This window comes from Acanthochromis polyacanthus, chromosome 8 (assembly GCF_021347895.1).
Source record: "Acanthochromis polyacanthus isolate Apoly-LR-REF ecotype Palm Island chromosome 8, KAUST_Apoly_ChrSc, whole genome shotgun sequence".
Lineage (NCBI taxonomy): Eukaryota > Metazoa > Chordata > Actinopteri > Pomacentridae > Acanthochromis > Acanthochromis polyacanthus.
In genome coordinates, this window is record NC_067120.1 from 28,362,829 (window position 1) to 28,378,995 (window position 16,167).

At 42.4% G+C, this 16,167-nt stretch overlaps 1 protein-coding gene across 8 annotated transcripts in view; it reads right to left on the bottom strand.

Annotated features, from left to right (window-relative positions):
- Positions 1-3,986: 3,986 nt before the first annotated feature.
- Positions 3,987-16,167, bottom strand: part of immp2l (inner mitochondrial membrane peptidase subunit 2) — a 36,339-nt gene continuing 24,158 nt past the window's right edge. For all 8 annotated transcript variants that reach the window (XM_022193024.2, XM_051952352.1, XM_022193026.2 and 5 more), the window contains 3 exons: positions 13,885-13,950; positions 11,243-11,345; positions 3,987-5,156 (listed from right to left, as the gene is read on the bottom strand). In XM_022193024.2, coding sequence (XP_022048716.1) covers positions 5,031-5,156; positions 11,243-11,345; positions 13,885-13,950 — 295 coding nt within the window. In that variant the 3' untranslated portion in view covers positions 3,987-5,030. The remainder of the gene's footprint in view (positions 5,157-11,242; positions 11,346-13,884; positions 13,951-16,167) is intronic.

Below are 16,167 nucleotides of genomic sequence, written 5' to 3' on the forward strand. Positions count from 1 at the left end.
CCCAAATTTTTCAGATGAGGACACAAAAATGTGTATTGAGTCACACTTTGACCAAGTAACTGGCTCACATCACCATCAGGAAAATAAAGGACCAAATGGTTACCAGAACCACCATGACCAGCTTTTGAACCTGAAGGAAGTAGAGGTCGAAATCTTGATCAGCCTCATCAAAGGAACTCACTCTTGGCAACTGATCCTTTGTCTTTAAGCACACCACACCACACCACACCAAACATCATTCAACACCTTAAAGACAATCATATTTTCCTGAACTCAGCTTTTCTTTACATTAGCTCACAGAAATAGCCACTGAACATTTATGTCAATATCCTTTCTGTGGCCTTCTGTGCAACAATTTTCTCTCAAATCTTTAAGTTCATATGCATGTCTGTGTGTCAAAATGGAAATTTTATCATGGTTAGTGTTCATATACTGTGTTTAGTTTAGCTATACACTATCTGTATCTGATGAGTTCTCAGTTCTCAGTTCCAGCATAAGAGAGGACAGATTTGAGTTCCCTGTTTGTCAGAGGTCTATTTTTTTTCATACAGGTCTGCTTGTTTCTATGAGTCTCTAATCCCAGTCACCTATGCTTTATACTCCTTGCAGATAGTAGATAGGCTTCCTACACACAGACAACAATGATGATGAGGATACCAGTGGATTAAAGAAAGGAGTTTTATTTGCAAAAACAAAAGCAAGGAAAATGTGTGTGGGGTAAGAGGTGGAAAACAAAATTAAAAGCAAAAGCAAGGGACTGGGAAAAATAACTGAGAAGGAGAGTGTAAAGAGAAACTAAGCTGATGATAAAGTTCTTCAAAAGATTTACCAAGGTACTATTGCGAACTCTGGGGAAGACTGAAGAAATAACCAAACACAAAACCAAGCCATGATTGAGTAACTTGGAAATTATAGAGTTACAAGAACAAAAAGAGACAAGTCCAGGAAACTGGTCAACAAACAACACATGCTTAATGCAAGGAATATAAATTGGGAGGGGTTATTGTCCGGAACCAAGTACCACAAGGCAGGCAACAGTACAGGAAAACTACAGACAAATCAACTATAGACTGGGAACTGAATTTGCAGCAGAACACAATTCACAAACTCACCCAGAAACAAAGTAACATGAAGTAGAACCACACCACCGTGGCTAAATCAGATAAACAGATTGCACATGAGTACAGGGATAACTAGTGTAACCCTTTGGGGGAGCACAAGGTGAGTGAATAAGCTACTCTACTTAGCTGGCAGCCAGAAGTGAGGGAAAGCAGTCAGAGAGTCTGTGGACAGAGGATGAATATGGGAGCATGGCTCATGGAGAGCTTTTTCACAGAAAATATTAAATCCATCCAATATCTACACCGCTTAATCGTCATTACAGTCACGGGAGGCTGGAGTCTATCCGAGCTGACTTGGGGTGAAGACAGGGGACACCCTGGACAGGTCGCCAGGCTATCACAGGGCTACATATAGGGACAAACAATCACACTCACATTCACACCTACGGACAATTTAGAATCACTAATTAACCTCGGCGTGTTTTTGTTTTCTGGAGAACCTGGAGAAAACCCACGCATGTACAGGGTGAACATGCAAACTCGATATAGAAAGATCCCAGGCCCAGGCCAGGACACGAACCAGGGATCTTCCAGCTGCAAGGCAATGGTGCTAACCACCAATCCACTGTGCAGCCCTGAAAATTAAATTAATAACATTAATTTCACTTTGATTTGGCCAAAAATGAAAGTGATATTCTGCATTATTCTAACACACTGAAATGCACTTCAGCACAATATCATGTTTAAATATAGATGTATTTCAATGTTAACAGCTCTAATGTGTACCCTTCTGTTAGAAAAAAATGGCTGCATTGATTGGTAAAGCACATAATGCAACAGTATTTGCAGAAATCTTCTATTTTGCATTTTTCTCACATTTAAATGTTCCAGATCATGAAACTAATGTCTATATTTATTAATTCTACAGACATAACTCACAAAACACAAAATGATGTTTTTTAATGATATTTTATTGAGGAATTATTGAAAACCTATAATATCCATGTAAAAAAAAGTAATTGCCCCACTAAACCAACCTAATAACTGGTTGTTTTGTTGGCTGCAACATTTGTTACAGCTTGTGATCAGTCTTTTACATCGCCATGGAGAAATTTTGATCCATTCTTCTCTGCAGAAAAGTTTTAATTTGGCCACATTAGATGGTTTGCCGAGGGGCTTTGTGGGGGGCACTGCGGGAGTATGGGGTCCGAGGCTCGTTGTTATGGGCCGTTCGGTCCCTGTACAACCAAAGTGAGAGCTGTGTCCGCATACTCGGCATTAAGTCAGACATGTTTCTGGTGGGTGTTGGACTCCGCCAGGGCTGCCCCTTGTCTCCAATCCTGTTTGTGGTTTTCATGGACAGGATTTCAAGGCACAGTCGTGGTGGGGAGGGTTTTCGGTTTGGGAGCCTCAGGATCGCTTCTCTGCTTTTTGCGGATGATGTGGTTTTGTTGGCGTCCTCAGACCGTGACCTCTGGCACGCACTGGAGCGGTTTGCAGCCGAGTGTGAAGCAGCAGGGATGCGGATCAGCACCTCCAAGTCCGAGGCCATGGTTCTCTGCCGAAAACCGGTGGAGTGCTTCCTCCGGGTTGGGGGGGAGTTGCTTCCCCAAGTGAAGGAGTTTAAGTATCTCGGGATCTTGTTCACGAGTGATGGGAAAATGGAGCGAGAGATGGACAGGCGGATTGGTGCGGCGTCAGCAGTAATGCGGGCATTGTACCGAACCGTCGTGGTGAAGAGGGAGCTGAGGCGTAAGGCGAAGCTCTCGATTTACCAGTCCATCTACGTTCCAACCCTCACCTATGGTCATGAGCTTTGGGTAGTGACCGAAAGAACAAGATCGCAGATACAAGCGGCCGAAATGAGCTTCCTCTGTAGGGTGGCTGGGCTCAGCCTTAGAGATAGGGTGAGGAGCTCAGACATCTGGAGGGAGCTCGGAGTAGAGCCGCTGCTCCTTCGCATCGAAAGGAGCCAGTTGAGGTGGTTTGGCCACCTGATTTGGATGCCTCCAGGGAGACTTCCTCTGGAGGTTTTCTGAGCACGTCCGTCTGGGAGGAGACCCCGGGGCAGACCCAGAACTCGCTGGAGAGATTATATATCTCGTCTGGCCTGGGAACGCCTCGGGATCCCCCAGGAAGAGCTGGAAAGCGTCGCCGGGGGGAGGGACGTCTGGAACGACCTGCTTCGCCTGCTGCCCCCGCGACCCGGTCCCGGATAAGCGGAGGAAAATGGATGGATGGATGGATGGATAGATAGATGGTTTGCGATCATGAACACTCCTTTTTTAGGTCTTACCACAGCATCTCAGTTAGATTCAAACCTTCATTTTGTTCTTTTTGAGCCACTCAGAAAAGGACTTGCTTTTGTTCTTTGGGTCACTGCCTTGTTGCAACCCATTAGTGTTGAACTGATGGTGAACATTCTCCAGGAGGATTTTCTGATAGAGAGCAGAGTTCATGACTCCATCAATGATCAATGATAAATATGTAGCTTCTGTTAGCAGCCGTTTAACTATGTTACAAGTTACTTGCGCATCATGTTTTCATTGATATGTGTTCTGAGGCATTTGTTTAGTTTTTCATTCGCACTAATTTGTTAAGTACTTTTTGTTAGTTATGGGTGTTGTTATTGAGTCTTTAAATTTGGCTAACAAGTTTAGTTGTTTACTTCATGTTTTACCCAGTCTGTAACTATCTTAGACTTCATTTGGTTTTAATTGGTTCTTTGATTTACCAATATCCACCAGTGCTGTTTTCCCTGTTTAATTATCACCTTTTCTTTTGTTAATTATGTGAGTAAACTATAAATTGCTTTACCTAACCAACACCACCTGTTTTTACTATCTTCCTCTCAGCTCACCCTAGGCAGATGGGTTGTAACAGTGAACAAAACCCAGAAACAACAATAAAATTTTTCCCCAAAAATATATTAAGCAAAACACTTTAATATGACAAACCATCATCATTTTTTGGTAAGTTAAACATGGATGGCAAATTTACAGCATTTTAAAAACAATGTAAAACTGTCACAGTGTTTAGAGACTTTTAACACTATTTTCCACAGGCCCAATACCTTTGCAGGTTACTGATAAGGCCAAGTTAAGTTAAATAGTAAATTACAGGAAGGAACAACAGAAGTGCAGACTAAAAGCCAAAGAGTGACATTGGAAAAGTACCAGGTGGTTAATAGATAAACTGTAAGCAATGCATTAAACAAAATGATTTACAGCAATGGAAAAAACTTGAAATATGTATTTTGTTATGATTACTAACTTGGATGGTAAAATTACTACTAACTTCTGAAGTCCTAATATTGAGCTCCTCATTTATGTTAGAGTGTAAAAAGCCCAAGATCACTAGTTAAATAAATAAATCCTCACTGAGAGTCAGTAACCAACTGCTGTAACCAACAATGATTGTAATTACTGCTTAATCTGCCAATGATTTGCTCTACGAATTAAATTCTGGGTTAATGAAATGGTAACAATGGCTTTCACAAGTTTCCAAAGATAATTCCCAACAAACACAAAGTCCAAAATACATTCAGCTTAAGTTTAGAAAACTGAGCATATTTGGTACTTCTGCTTGTAAACTGAAGTAAGTCTGCCTTATTAGTTCTATATTAGTTCTAATTCAGGACTGAAGATCTCTTTGTGACTCAGTATAAATGCAAACATCACAGCTTGTGATGACTTTGAGAGAGGATTCTTCAAGTCACTGGGAACAACCAGACTGTGGAAAAAAAACGAACATAAAATATGTGTACATTCAGTGCAGTCCATGTGAAAGTCATTTAATACCCTGACTCACATAATCACAGAAAGTCTATCTTTACCTGAATTTGACATTTAAGAAAGTGACATAATGTGTGGTTACAAATGTGTTCACACATAAACTGTATTTGTGTGTGTGTGTGTGTGTGTGTGTGTGTGTGTGTGGGGGGGGGGGGGGGGGTGTGTCTGTGTGTCTTCATCCTTCTTCTTCCGTGGTGTCCAGTGGTCCTCGGTTTGGAGGGAGGGATGGTTTGATTTGTTGCCAGCGACTTGGTGGCCAGATGATGTGGGAAGCCCGACCATGAAGCAGCCCCACAGACACCTTGAAAAAACAACAAAACAAGGCTCAGAATTAAGTGTTCTGAAAGAGGTTATCTCATAAAGAGTGCTGAATAGAAGGTGATCCTATAATGGAAATCTGTAAGAGCATCACCACAAAGCTTGTTCAGTTACGTTTGTATCATCTTAGGAAACAACAGTGATCCTAACATTTAAAGACACAGAAACCATTTTACATATTTTTGTCTGGAATAGTGCTCCATCCTTATCTGCCTGACTATAACTGATCAGTTGACTGATCAATTCTACCAGTACCAGGAATGGTAATCACAGCAGTTCTATTTTAGCCTTTTTACACTTTCATTCCTATGTTTTGGGATAATGCTTAATAGTTTATGTATTACCTTTAAGATCCTTCATGGCTAGTCTCCCACCTTATTTCTGATTTCTTAGTACTGTATGGACCAGCAAGTACTTTGAGATCCTTGGCCAAAGGTCTTATCTGTTCCGGAGGCCTGGCTAACTAAAGGGGACAGCATGTTTGCATTTAGAGCAATCTGAAGAGAAAATCAGCTTGTCTCAGTCAGTGAAAAAAAGAACTTTTATCAGAGAGCCTTTCTTGATTTTACTTGGGTTAATTTCCTCTGAAATGTTTTTTAAATGTGAAACTTTTCAACCTTTTCCAACACTGTATTTGTTGTCTTAAACCAAATTGTGATTGATCTGCCTTCTTTTAAAACCTGATGATTTATGAATTCATATTTTATTTTGCCATCCTTATGAGGAATTTTGTGTGTTGGCTTTTGGAAAATTGTCTCCCTTGTGTATGACTGCTTTGTCACTTTAGCTTAGATAATTCATCTTAGGTTTGTTTAGATTTCCCCTCTGCTGTTCATTTAGAATTGTTTTTCTAGGTTTATCTAGCTTTGCCCCTTTTTTGAACTAGGTTTGGTTTACTCCTGTTTTCTTCCAGACTCAGCTTAGTTTCCTCATTCTGAATTGGTTTGCGCTTACTTGTTAAATAAACCTTTTTTGAGTAACCTCTGCTCCTGTGTCCAGAACTGGGTTCAAACATCACCTGTGACAGGAGCTGTTGGTCCGTGTGGCCTGGGTTTGAGCTCTAATGGGGATTTCTTTTGAGATCCGTGGCTAGATTAATTTTAGTTTGAGATCTGGGCGTTCTGTCTGGTCTGTAATGTACTTTGAGATCCTTTAGCAAATAGCTGGTACTTTACTGAAAATTTTATCCTGCTCAAACCAAGAAGGGGAAACTTCAAACAGCACCCAGAGAACAGGAGTCAATATGAGAATGTTAAGAAATGAGGAGGAGCCTGAAACCCAGCCTTCATAATAACTTCATGTTTGGAGGAGATGCAAATGATGTGTTTGTAGAGGTGGTCAAACCAAGTATGCAGAATATTACTCTATGCCAGCTACAACTAAAATACTGACAGACAATGCACACATAAAATGCATAATTCGTCCCTGTCCCTTCCCTTAGCGTACTCTAATTCTTGACTCCAGAAAGAAAGCAGGGATGTGTTTTTTACAAATTAATCCATAATTTCCGATTTCAGGAGCTGAAAATGTGTCAAAGTATGAGCAGATTTTACCCAGGAACCTTACTCCATTATATTTTGAGTTGTCACCTGGTGCCTTTACATAAATGAAAGGTTTTTGCTGTTTGCTTTGTATGTTTTCATACTTTTTTGTCCTTAAACCAGATTACTAAAAAAAGACTTTGTGTAAACATGGCTCAACATCAGACTGACCTATGATATGCAGCACACACACAAACACACAGTCTAGATGTATTTATCTTTTTCATTGTTTTTTTTCTGCCCTTTTCGACCATGCAAACATTGTTTCCCCCAAGACAGATTGTGGAGCTCAGCTTAATTCCTTGCTCACAGGCACTTTGATCATAGTCATTTTGATCAAAGTGCCTTTATTTTTCCCTCAGTTAAAGCAATACACTCTATACCTTTGAAAGCTTAGATTTTTCAAGACAAAATTACACCCTTCTTCTTTTCCTTTCGGCTTTTCCCTTCAGGGGTCGCCACAGCAAATCAATTGCCTCCATCTAACCCTGTCTTCTGCATCCTCTTTTCTCACACCAACTACCTTCATGTCCTCTTTAACCACATCCATAAACCTCCTCTTTGATCTTCCTCTAGGTCTCCTGCCTGACAGTGGGAAACTCAGCATCCTTCTACCAATATATTCACTCTCTCTCCTCTGGACATGTCCGAACCATCTCAGTCTGGCCTCTCTGACTTCATCTCCAAAGCATCTAACGTGTGCTGTCCCTCTGATGTACTCATTCCTGATCCTATCCATCCTGGTCACTCCCAAAGAGAACCTCAGCATCTTCAGTTCTGCTACCTCCAGCTCTGCCTCCTGTCTTTTCCTCAGGGACACTGTCTCCAGACCAAACAACATGGCTGGTCTCACCACAGTTTTGTAAACCTCTCCTTTCATTTTAGCTGAAACTCTTCTATCACACCTGAAACTTTTCTCCAGCCGTTCCAGCCTGCCTGTACACGCTTCTTCACCTCTTTTCCACACTCTCCATTGCTCTGGACTGTTGACCCTAAGTACTTAAAATCCTCCACCTTCTTGATCACTTCTCTCTGTAACCTCACTCTTCCACTTGGGTCCCTCTCATTCACACACAGATACTCCGTCTTGCTGCGGCTAACCTTCATTCCTCTCCTTTCCAGGGCAAACCTCCATGCCTCTAGCTTCTCCTCCACCTGTTCCCTGCTCTCACTACAGATCACAATGTCATCTGCAAACATCATAGTCCATGGAGACTCCTGTCTAACCTCGTCTGTCATCCTGTCCATCACCATAGCAAACAAGAAGGGGCTCAGAGCTGATCCCTGATGTAGTCCCACCTCCACCTTGAACTCCTCTGTCACACCTACAGCACACCTCACCACTGTCTTACAGTCCTCATACATGTCCTGCACCACTCTAACATACTTCTCTACCACTCCAGATTTCCTCATACAAAACCACAGTTCCTCTCTGGGCACCCTGTCATAAGCTGTCTCCAGATCTACAAAGACACAATGCAGCTCCTTCTGACCTTCTCTGTACTTCTCTATCAACATTCTCAAAGCAAATATTGCATCTGTTGTACTGTTTCTTGGCATGAAACCATACTGCTGCTCACAGATGTTCACCTCTGCCCTTAGTCTAGCTTCAACTACTCTTTCCCATAGCTTCATCGTGTGGCTCATCAGCTTTATTCCTCTGTAGTTACCACAACTCTGAACATCTCCCTTGTTCTTAAAGATGGGCACCAGCACACTTCTCCTCCATTCCTCGGGCATCTTCTCACTATCTAAGATCCTGTTGAAAAACCCAGTCAGAAACTCTACTGCTACCTCTCCGAGACACTTCCATACCTCCACAGGTATATCATCAGGACCAAGTGCCTTTCCACTCTTCATCCTCTTCAATGCCCTCCTCACTTCATCCTTACTAATCTTTGCTATTTCCTGGTCCACAACAGTCACCTCTTCTACTCTTCGTTCTCTCTCATTTTCCTCATTCATCAACTCTTCAAAGTACTCTTTGCATCTTCCCATCACACTATTGGCACCTGTCAACACACTTCCATCCTTATCCTTTATCACCCTAACCTGCTGCACGTCCTTCCCATCTCTGTCTCTCTGCCTTGCCAACCTGTACAGGTCAGTCTCTCCCTCCTTACTGTCCAACCTAGCATACAAGTCATCGTAAGCCCCTTGTTTGGCCTTTGCCACCTCTACTTTCACCTTACGCTGCATCTCCCTGTACTCCTGTCTACTCTCGTCAGTCCTCTCAGTGTCCCACTTCTTCTTAGCTAACCTCTTTCTCTGGATCCACTCCTGCACCTCTTCATTCCACCACCAAGTCTCCTTATCTCCTTTCCTTCCAGATGACACACATAGTACTCTCCGACCTGTCTCCCTGATCACATTTGCTGTAGTTGTCCAGTCATCTGGAAGCACCTCCTGACCATCCAAAGCCTGTCTCAACTCTTTCCTGAAAGTCATACAACACTCTTCCTTTTTCAGCTTCCACCATTTTGTCCTCTGCTCTGCCTTTGCCCTCTTCATCTTCTTCACCACCAGGGTCATCCTACACACCACCATCCTATGCTGTCTGGCTACACTCTCACCTACCACTACTTTGCAGCCACTGATCTCCTTCAGATTACACCGTCTACACAAGATGTAGTCTACCTGTGAGCTCCTACCTCCACTCTTATAGGTCACCCTATGTCCCTGCCTCTTCTGGAAGAAAGTATTCACTAAAGCCATTTCCATCCTTTTTGCAAAGTCGACCACCATCTGTCCTTCTGCGTTCCTCTCCTGGATACCAAACCTGCCCATGACCTCCTCATCATCTCTGTTTCCTGCACCAACATGTCCATTGAAGTCTGCACCAATGACAACTCTCTCACTTCTAGGGATGCTCTGCATCACTTCATCAAGGTCCAACCAGAATTTCTGCTTCTCCTCCAGCTCGCATCCTACCTGTGGAGCATACCCACTAACAACATTGAACATCACACCTTCGATTTCTAGCTTCAGGCTCATCACTCGATCTGACACTCTTTTTACCTCCAGGACATTCCTAACAAACTCCTCCTTCAAGATAACTCCTACTCCATTTCTCTTCCTATCTACACCATGATAGAACAACTTGAACCCTGCTCCTAAACTTCTAGCTTTACTACCTTTCCACCTGGTCTCCTGGACACACAGTATGTCCACCTTCCTCCTCTGCATCATGCCCACCAGCTCTCTACCTTTTCCTGTCATAGTTCCAACATTCAAAGTCCCTACTCTCAGTCCTAGACTCTTGGTGTTCCTCTTCTCTCTTCCTACGAACACACCTTCCTCCCCTTCTTCTTCGACCAACAGTAGTCCATTTTCTACCAGCACCCTGTAGGTCGACAGCACCGATGGCGGTCGTTGTTAACCCGGGCCTCGACCGATCCGGTATGGAAGTCATACATTTGATTCGCATTTTTGATATGGCGAAAGTTTTACGTCAGATGCCCTTCCTGACACAACCCTCTGTATTTATCCGGGCTTGGGACCGGCACAATAAGACACTGGCTTGTGTCCCCTTGCAGCGACATTCAAGACAAAATTACACTCAATCTTTACAATCTGGCATTTGTATAAAGATGGATTTTTGAGACCACAAATTTTCATTGGGTTAGTTGCTAAGGGAACACTGTTGGACACCGTGATGTGCCTGTCTTGTGTGTTTTTTTTTTTTTTAATATTTCATAGTTTAGCTCAGATGTCTGGCTTTGATTATTTTATATTTGTTTAATGTTATAACTATCCAGAGTTTGTGTGGCTGCTATGTAGCCAATTGGACTTGTTAGGGTGTGGGGGGTTTTGAATTCAGAATGCAGGCACGACAGGCAGACAGATTCTCAAAAATGGGTTCTTTTAATAATAAACACAAAAACAGGGGCGAACCAAACTATATGCTGAAAATGGTGAATTTAACAAGAACTAAACAGAGTATTAACAGAACAAAGGAGTGTCAACTAAAACAGGCCACTACAAGGGCAAAGAGTTCAACTAACAAAAAACGGCTGGGCTCACGATCCATGAATCTGTATGGACAAGGAGGCAGGAAGTCCAGAGGGCTGACAGATAGTGACGGCGGGTGAACGGCTGTGGGGTGTGCAGCGGGAAGCGTGGGACTGTAGGAGAGCAACGGGGATCCGTGACGGGGTCGAGGCAGGGACAGAGGGGTGGGAGAGGTTCCGGGGGGGGTGGAACAGAGCGGCTTGGTGGAGCGCCAGCAATAGCAGGGATGAAAGCAGAAACAACCGTGACCGAGGTGACCCAGACAGAAGTAACTCAGACAATGGCCCAGCGCCGAGTGGCAGGGTGAGCCAGGCTTTAAGCGCCGCTGATTGCAGATTGCGTGCGGCTGTGCTCCTCTGCAGCCGCACACAATCAGCCAGGGGTGCCAGCTGGCCAGGAGTGCAGCACAGAGGAGGGAGGGGCCATGACAGGACTAATGTTTTGTGAACACTATAGAGATGTTCCGTGTGGATACAGTGATTGGTCTTGACCGACACTGTGTCACTAAAGTTCTTACCGGTCCAAAGCTGTTGCTGTCCAGACTGTGTCCATAATGATCCCCTTCAATCCAGAAGTGACCATCAGGAACACGAACATACTTGTTCTTGTAGCCCAGAGTCCTGAAGAGATGAACATAAGAAAGGAAAGAAAAAGAAAAAAAATAATTTTTGGGGGGTGAAATCTCTTTGGAACTATCAGTAACACCCAATAAAACACAAATCGACTGTTTGAGACCACATATAATTACTGTATTCCATTCTCTCTGTTTTTAATGCGTTGTCATTTCTCAGCTGAACCCAACAGAGGAGCAGTACCTGTGCTAAAGCAATGTACAAATATACACTTTTAAAGAACATGTATATCATTGCAGTCTTGATTCTAAAGTGATGCCTACAAATTTTAATTTGCTATGGTGGAATAATTGAAACACATTCCTCTTGGTCACAAAAAAACAATCATGTACTCTGCTTTTTTCATGAATTTTTTATAGGTCTTATTGTAAAAATTACATACAGCAACTAAATCATCAGCTTTGACAGTGTAGAAAGCTATGTTAATCACATGTTCTTAGTAGCATTGGTTCCAAACTTCTTTTGTGAATGATCACGATTGACTACAGCTGCTGACTTCTCTGAGGCAATTTAAACAGGGCCCATTGAATACACTCGTCAGTTGAGTCACAAACACTACACTGGGAAAGTCTGTGGAGTTTGGCAGATATGTGAAGTAATTACTGACTTGAACAAGTCAGAAAAGTCACTTGAAGCCATTTTAAAGCAGGTATAGATCCCAAAAATCTGTGTAAAAAATTCTAAGTATAAAGAGCATGGTACAGTTGTCATTGCCGCTATCAGAAACCAATTACCTGCTGTTGAGAGACAATTGGTCAGAAAGGTCAAGAATCACCAAAAAAGAAACTCTGCAATAAATAAGAAGCTGCTGGAACATAGTCAAGCACGTTCTACATCTCCATGAGTTGAGGGGCTGCCATGAAAAGATGCCCTTTCTCTAGAAGTGGCACCTTAAGGCTTGACTGAATTTTGCTGCTGAACCCACTGACAAAGAAAAGGTCTTCTGAAAGAAAGATCTGTGGCCACATAAAACAAAAACTGAGTTATTTGGCCATAATAAACAGAAAAATATATTTGAAGGTGAGATCTTTAGTCGCAAGAATTTCATTGGAAATTCAAGACTGCCATGATACACATGATCTTTATACGTGTATGTATACAGTAATCATTGCATGGAGATTATAAGATTGTTATGGTATCAGCTACAAGAAGAAGAGGTGTTTTTGAATCTTATATTAGCAGTGTTGATGAGGTTGAGCACACTCATTGGGAGCACTGCAGCCGTGTTTCTCAGAAACTTAGGTGAAGAGAGTAGCAGAGCTGTCATCTAGTTACCACTTGATGCTGAGTTGTATCTGATGGTGGGGAAGGCAGCCAGACAGAACTGGAAAACCGTAACAGACAGGTACTGCTCTGCCAAAAGGGCAGCAGCTGCGGCAATTGTTGAGGCTAAAACTCGAGAGTGGAAGGAGTTCGGAGAAGCTATGGAGAAGGACTTTGGGTTGGCCTCAAAGAAGTTCTGGTAAACCATCAAATGCATCTGGAAGGGCAGGCAGGACTTGGCCCAGGCTGTTTACAGTTGGGGGGAGAACTGCTCACCTAGACTGAGGACATTGTCAGATGGTGCAAAGAGTGCTTCAAGGAACTGCCTAACCCAGTTAACACAACCTCTGCTGAAGAGGCAGAGCCTGAAGACTTGGAGGAATCCTTGAACATATCCGGGATAGAGGCTGCCGAGGTCTTCAACAAACTCCTTGGTGGCAAAGCGGCAGGTGGGGATGAGATCTGTCCTGAGATCCTGTAGGCTCTGGACATTGTTGGACTATACTGGCTGACACATCTCTTCAGTGTCATTTGGGTATCGGGTGCAGCACCTATGGAGTGGCATTCCAGAATGGTGGTTCCCACTTTAAAAAAAACAGAGACCAGAGGGTGCACTCCAATAATCAGGGTATCACACTGCTCAGCATCCCCTGGGAAAGTTTATTCTATGGTGCTGGAAGGAAGGCGCTGACCGATTGTCAAACCTCAGACTCAGAAGGAGCAATGTGGATTCCGTCCTTGCTGTGGCACAGTTAACCAGTTCTTTACCCATGCAGAGTTGCTGAGAGGGTCATAGGAGTTCAACCAACTTGTCCACATGTGCTTTGTGAATTTGGAAAAGGCTTACCACCATGTCTGTCCCTTGAGGGGTCCTGTGGGGGGTGCTGCGGGAGTACGGGGTACTGGGCCTATTGTGACCAGCCATCTGGAACCGATACAGCCAAAGTGAGAGCTGTGTTCGCATTCTTGGCACAAACTCAAACAGATTTCCTATGGGTGTTGGACTCCGCTGTCTCCAATCCTTTTTCTGGTGTTCATGGAGAGGATTTCAAGGCACAGCCAGGGTGAGGAGGGTGTCTGGTTTGAGGATCTCAAGATCGCATCCCTGCCTTTTGCAAATTAAGTAGTGGCTTCATCAGACCTTTAGTGTACATTAGAGCAGTTTGCTGCTGAGTGTGTGAAGCATCAGTGATACATAGTTTTGATGACTCAGATAGAATTTTAATGATTTATCACTGCAAAGAGACAAAAGGCTGCTTCCTACCTGATAAAGTCTCCCTCTAGACCAATGACCCGCTTGATAATCTTCTGCTGGGGATTTTTGGGTGACCTGAGAGAGCAATACATATCAATATATAAAAGGCAATAAATACAAAACCCAAGCAGGAAAACACCGAAATTTCAAACTTAAAAATGTGATGTAGTACACTCTGAAAACAGCTCTGTTAAGGGAGCTTGTATTCAGATAAATTTTAACCCTGAGGCTGCTCATCATTCATCTTCCCTTATGTCTCTGTTGTCTGGTATCATGTTGGTAAATCGTATTATCTTGTTGGATTGGTAATGGGGGGGTAGGAGTTTTATAAGTTTTACACTTCTTCCTACTCCTTTTCGGACATTGCTGATTTGTTCCTTTCTTTTTTTTCTCTTTTTTTCTTTTTGTTTTAATCAATGTTCAAAATAAACTTTTCATTCATTCATTCATTCATCATATTTGATATTTCAACATGTGCTTAAAAGAAACACCTCATAGTCTTTGAGACGTGTAACACCACTCTGAAAGTCTGTCCTGCTGTTAAGCAAACTTGGAAATAACAGCCTATGGCTGTTCATTCTGGAGCAGTTACTGATGGATTTTGGTGATGACTTTTGTGGGAGTAAATAATCTACACTCAACAATAATATAAACGCAGCACTTTTGTTTTTGCTCCCAATTTTTATGAGATGAACTCAAAGACCTAAAATTTTTTCCACATACACAATAGCACCATTTCTCTCAAATATTGTTCACAAATCTGTCTAAATCTGTGATAGTGAGAGTGAATGATTTTTTTTTCTTTCCTCTGCTGTTAGAGGAGATTGTCCATCACGCTATTAAAAACACACACGCACACGCGCACACACACACACAAATATGAATACACACATCCGTCCGAAGTGAGATTTGTCAATGTGTAAAAGAATTTGTCTATGTGAACTGAGATTTGTCAATGCGAACCGGAATCTTTAAACGCCGTCTGTAAATAGGTTTTCAAATGTGTAAAAAAATCTGCCAATCTGTATTCAAATTTGTACATGTAATAAGATTTGTCCATGCGTACAAAGAGTTGTCCATGCGTAAAAGGAGTTGTCAATGTGTACAAAGACATTCATAGTTGAAAAATTTACATATCCCGCTATACATGAGCAGAAAATACAGACACATCACCAGTTACGAGTCGTTCGGTTTCACAATTGGCTGTTTTATTACATGTGACTTTTGCTACACTTCTACCATGAGTGAGATTCGTATCTGAAAAATGTTTGGATTTTAGCTCCCTGAGTCAGGCTCACAGGCTCGTCCATGGTGGCTGCCTTCCGCTCTGCTGCCCTGTACCTCGGCAGTTCCCGCCTTCTGCAAGCCATCAGGCAGTGCTATGCCTCAGTTCAAATGAGAACTGCTGTTAGATCTACCCACAATGCCCTCCTCAGCATCTCACTGAAGCAGTAGCAGAAGGAAAGGGTTTACTGGCTACAATATGCTTGTTGCGATTGACAACTGACGCATGACAGAAAGAAATGTCTCCAAGATATTTGTGGTACAGTTATGCTGACAATAGGTGGCTTTCATATGGAGAAATTCACAGCAGGTTTGAGGTGGCATGAAGGTTATAGGCCATGTAATGAGCTTTAATTAGGTGTAGGATTCCAACAACTTCAACTGTGATGTTTAACTACCAGTGCCTAGCTGGAAATCAAAAATTCCGTGATTCTTACTGTTGATATCAGTTTATGATAAATGTTTAAACTTTGGGGCATCTTAAAAATTAGCATGGCATTCAAACCCACCAACGTCTGTTGGGGTTTAAAATCTTAAGACTGCTTATACATAGCATTTAAAGCAAAATCACATAATTCCTAGCCCTATTTGTGCTGCTCATTGCACGGTCACTAAAAATAGGGCCATAGTTTTTGGAAAAACTTAAGTATCTGAAATGAAATTTGCTTCTTCATTTAAATAAAGACATAATTAAAAACAGCAATCGAATGAATCCCACCAGCTCATATGCTTCTATGTGCTTTTGTTCTGGGATAAAATAAAACAGTAACAACTAAACAGTAAAGATCTCCAAATATCCCAGCAACGAGGATGAAGAGATATGTTGCGGGGGGGACTAAATCCATCCTGATGTGAAACCAAAATAAAAGCAGAGAATAAACAAAGCTTCCCGCTCAGTTTTTAACTGTTACACTGAAGCTGTGTGGGTACCAATTGGTTTCCTAGACCTTGTCCAAAACTGAAAAAGAAAGAGAATAAAAAAGAAAAGGGAACGCAAAGTACCAAATC